The 4,716-nt window shown below is 48.8% G+C and overlaps 1 protein-coding gene across 1 annotated transcript in view; it reads left to right on the forward strand.

The window, feature by feature from the left end:
- The first annotated feature begins 331 nt into the window (after positions 1–331).
- The window catches only part of tjap1 (tight junction associated protein 1 (peripheral)), a 12,932-nt gene continuing 8,547 nt past the window's right edge, over positions 332–4,716 (forward strand). Inside the window, 1 exon segment of the mRNA XM_053333522.1 lies at positions 332–1,678. Coding sequence (XP_053189497.1) covers positions 332–1,678 — 1,347 coding nt within the window.

Here is a 4,716-nt window from a genome sequence, read left to right on the forward strand (position 1 = left end):
GAGGACAGGAAACAGTTCTGATTGGTTACATCTGCTGGTTTGTGAGGTCACTTCCTGTGTAGCTTCTGATCGATGGTCCTCACAAACATATAGAAACACGTAGAGAGTCGACACATGTTCGCTCCATCAGACACACACAGGCAGGCTGAGGGGCGAGCGAGCATCGATCAGCACAGAGAGAGCGAGAGAGCGAGTGTGACAGCGGAGTCAGAGTCCAGTCGTGGTGCAGGCGTCGTGGCGGGCGGTCGGCGGGCGTTTTCTACCTTCGCTAACTCTTCTTCTCCTGACAGGACTGACACGCGACAGGAAGGAAGGAAGCAGGAGGCCCAGGATGACGAGCGCGGCCCCGGCCAGGAAGCCGTATCGAAAGGCTCCGCCGCAGCACCGTGAGACACGTCACGCCCTGACCACCGCTCCGCCCCCGCCGGCACCGCAGCTCGATGTCAATCAGGTAAACCGACACACCCTAAACACGCCTCTACCCCCTCCGCCCCCCCACCAGCTTCCTGCCGCCTGCAAACAGCCGCGGAGCAGCAGGGCCCGGCATGGCGTCCTCATCCCGCCGCTCTCTGACAGCGACCTGGACGTCTCCAGTCTGTCCAGTCTGGAGCTCTGCATCCCACAGCCGCTGTTCAGCACCCGAAACCGCCGGCCCGACCGCGCCAAAACCACCGAGGTTGGCGTCACGGCGTCCGACGGCCACCTGAGGCGCTCCGCAAGCACGCGGAGCGACCTGCGCCGAAGCCCCTCGGTGACAAGAAAACAACCGCAGGACAAGCGAGGAGAGCGGCAGACCCGAGCTCACCGGGCGCCGAGCACCGACATGACGCAGACCGCTACCGGGACGCCAACCGCTCCCCGAGCGCCGAATACACCCAGGACGCAGACCGCTGCCCGGACGCCTAATTTGCCCCGGACTCAAACCGCTCCCGGGACGGCAACCGTTCCCCGGACGCCGAATATGCCGAATACGCCGCGGATTCAACCTGCCGCCCCTCCGAAGAGCATCCTGAAGCAGACGGCGCCGCTGGGCATTGAGCCCACCTACGATGTCATCAGGAAGGCAAAGTCAGTGGAGCTGCTGGACGGCGGCCGGCGGCGAGGCAGCATGTCCCGCCAAACGCCGACCCGCTCCCTGGACCGGGCGGAGCAGCGGTCGCCGACGTCACGCTGGTCTTCGGCGCCGCCGTCGCCGAGCAAGACCGGCTGGAACTGGCGGATGCAAGTCCTTGAGGAGAAAGTCCGCTTCTCCAGCTTCCTGGACGAGATCACCTCCCAGGTTCTTAGCCCCGCCCACCTCACGATGCTCGGGAGAGCAGCGTCCCGAGAGCGAGGAAGCCCCTCCCCCTCCCCTTCCCCCCGCCGCAGCCGCCGCCACTCCCACTCCCACTCCCACAGGAAGAAGCCGCCTGAAGGTAAGTCTGAGGACCGGAGCCGGCGCTGGGACGACTGGGTGTCGGCGCTGCAGCGTCCCGCCGGCCGGTACCAGCCCCTGCAGGACGAGCAGGCCGGGCGGGAAACCCCACGGCCGCAGGATGATGTCACGGAGGGGGCGGGTCATGTACAGGAAGCGTTAGGCGTGAATAGAGGAGTAAAGATGGAGGAACAGGAAACAGAAGAACCTCAAAGACACAGACACAGAACCGGGTCTAATCTGTCCGCTCTGTCTCACATCAAGGTAGGTCGGGACTAACCTTCATCCTCCCCATCCTCATCCTCCTCCCCCTCGTCATCGTCACCTTCCTCCTCGTCATCGTCACCTTCCTCACCTTCCTGCTGTTAGTTGAGTTAAAAGGAATAATGGTTCAAGCTTCTTAAACACAAAGATTTGCTGCTTTTCTGTTCAATAATTTAGTCTAAATATAACAATCATGCATCATGTTTTACACTCAAGAGCTGCAACTAATGGTTATTCTCATTAATGATTAAATTTAGTCTATAAAATATCAGATAACAGTGAAATAAATGCTGTTTTAACCCTTTTATAGATCTGCTAGAGGTCACTTTGTGTCAAAAACTAAATCTATTGAACCCATTTAACTTTTCGGTCAATGTCGGTCAAGGTTGTGCTATGGTTGCTATAGATACAGGTTGTCCTATGGTTGCTATAGATACGGGTTGTGTTATGGTTGCTATAGATACAGGTTGTGCTATGGTTGCTATAGATACAGGTTGTGCTATGGTTGCTATAGATACAGGTTGTCCTATGGTTGCTATAGATACAGGTTGTGCTATGGTTGCTATAGATACGGGTTGTGTTATGGTTGCTATAGATACAGGTTGTGCTATGGTTGCTATAGATACAGGTTGTGTTATGGTTGCTATAGATACAGGTTTTTCTATGGTTGCTATAGATACAGGTTGTTCTATGGTTGCTATAGATACAGGTTGTTCTATGGTTGCTATAGATACAGGTTGTGCTACGGTTGCTATAGATACAGGTTGTTCTATGGTAACTATAGATACAGGTTGTCCTATGGTTGCTATAGATACGGGTTGTGTTATGGTTGCTATAGATACAGGTTGTGCTATGGTTGCTATAGATACAGGTTGTGCTATGGTTGCTATAGATACAGGTTGTCCTATGGTTGCTATAGATACGGGTTGTGCTATGGTTGCTATAGATACGGGTTGTGCTATGGTTGCTATAGATACGGGTTGTGTTATGGTTGCTATAGATACAGGTTGTGCTATGGTTGCTATAGATACAGGTTGTGTTATGGTTGCTATAGATACAGGTTTTTCTATGGTTGCTATAGATACAGGTTGTCCTATGGTTGCTATAGATACGAGTTGTGTTATGGTTGCTATAGATACAGGTTGTGTTATGGTTGCTATAGATACAGGTTGTCCTATGGTTGCTATAGATACGAGTTGTGTTATGGTTGCTATAGATACAGGTTGTGTTATGGTTGCTATAGATACAGGTTGTTCTATGGTTGCTATAGATACAAGTTGTGTTATGGTTGCTATAGATACAGGTTGTCCTATGGTTGCTATAGATACAGGTTGTGCTATGGTTGCTATAGATACAGGTTGTCCTATGGTTGTAATAGATACAGGTTGTGTTGTCGTTGCTATAGATACAGGTTGTGTTATGGTTGCTATAGATACAGGTTGTGCTATGGTTGCTATAGATACAGGTTGTGTTGTCGTTGCTATAGATACAGGTTGTGTTATGGTTGCTATAGATACAGGTTGTCCTATGGTTGCTATAGATACAGGTTGTCCTATGGTTGCTATAGATATGGGTTGTCCTATGGTTGCTATAGATACGGGTTGTGCTATGGTTGCTATAGATACGGGTTGTGTTATGGTTGCTATAGATACAGGTTGTGCTATGGTTGCTATAGATACAGGTTGTGTTATGGTTGCTATAGATACAGGTTGTGCTATGGTTGCTATAGATACAGGTTGTGTTATGGTTGCTATAGGTACAGGTTGTGTTATGGTTGCTATGGATACAGGTTGTGTTATGGTTGCTATAGGTACAGGTTGTGTTATGGTTGCTATAGATACAGGTTGTGCTATGGTTGCTATAGGTACAGGTTGTGTTATGGTTGCTATGGATACAGGTTGTCCTATGGTTGCTCTAGATACAGGTTGTGCTATGGTTGCTATAGATACAGGTTGTGCTATGGTTGCTATAGATACAGGTTGTGTTATGGTTGCTATAGGTACAGGTTGTGTTATGGTTGCTATGGATACAGGTTGTGTTATGGTTGCTCTAGATACAGGTTGTGTTATGGTTGCTATAGATACAGGTTGTGCTACGGTTGCTATAGATACGGGTTGTGCTGTGGTTGCTATAGTTACAGGTTGTGTTATGGTTGCTATAGATACAGGTTGTGCTATGGTTGCTATAGATACAGGTTGTGCTATGGTTGCTATAGATACAGGTTGTGCTATGGTTGCTATAGATACAGGTTGTGCTATGGTTGCTATAGATACAGGTTGTGCTATGGTTGCTATAGATACAGGTTGTGCTGTCGTTGCTATAGATACAGGTTGTGCTATGGTTGCTATAGATACAGGTTGTGCTATGGTTGCTATAGATACAGGTTGTGCTATGGTTGCTATAGTTGCAGGTTATGCTATGGTTGCTATGGATACAGGTTGTGTTATGGTTGCTATAAGTACAGGTTGTGTTATGGTTGCTATGGATACAGGTTGTGTTATGGTTGCTCTAGATACAGGTTGTGTTATGGTTGCTATAGATACAGGTTGTGTTATGGTTGCTATAGATACAGGTTGTGCTATGGTTGCTATGGATACAGGTTGTGTTATGGTTGCTCTAGATACAGGTTGTGTTATGGTTGCTATAGATACAGGTTGTGCTACGGTTGCTATAGATACGGGTTGTGCTGTGGTTGCTATAGTTACAGGTTGTGTTATGGTTGCTATAGATACAGGTTGTGTTATGGTTGCTATAGATACAGGTTTGTGCTACGGTTGCTATAGATACAGGTTGTGCTATGGTTGCTATAGATACAGGTTGTCCTGTGGTTGCTATAGATACAGGTTGTGTCATGGTTGTTATAGATACAGGTTGTGTCATGGTTGCTATGGATATAGGTTGTGCCGTCGTTGCTATAGATACAGGTTGTGTTATGGTTGCTATAGATACAGGTTGTGCTACGGTTGCTATAGATACAGGTTGTGCTATGGTTGCTATAGATACAGGTTGTCCTGTGGTTGCTATAGATACAGGTTGTC

Source organism: Scomber japonicus, chromosome 14 (assembly GCF_027409825.1).
Source record: "Scomber japonicus isolate fScoJap1 chromosome 14, fScoJap1.pri, whole genome shotgun sequence".
NCBI lineage: Eukaryota > Metazoa > Chordata > Actinopteri > Scombriformes > Scombridae > Scomber > Scomber japonicus.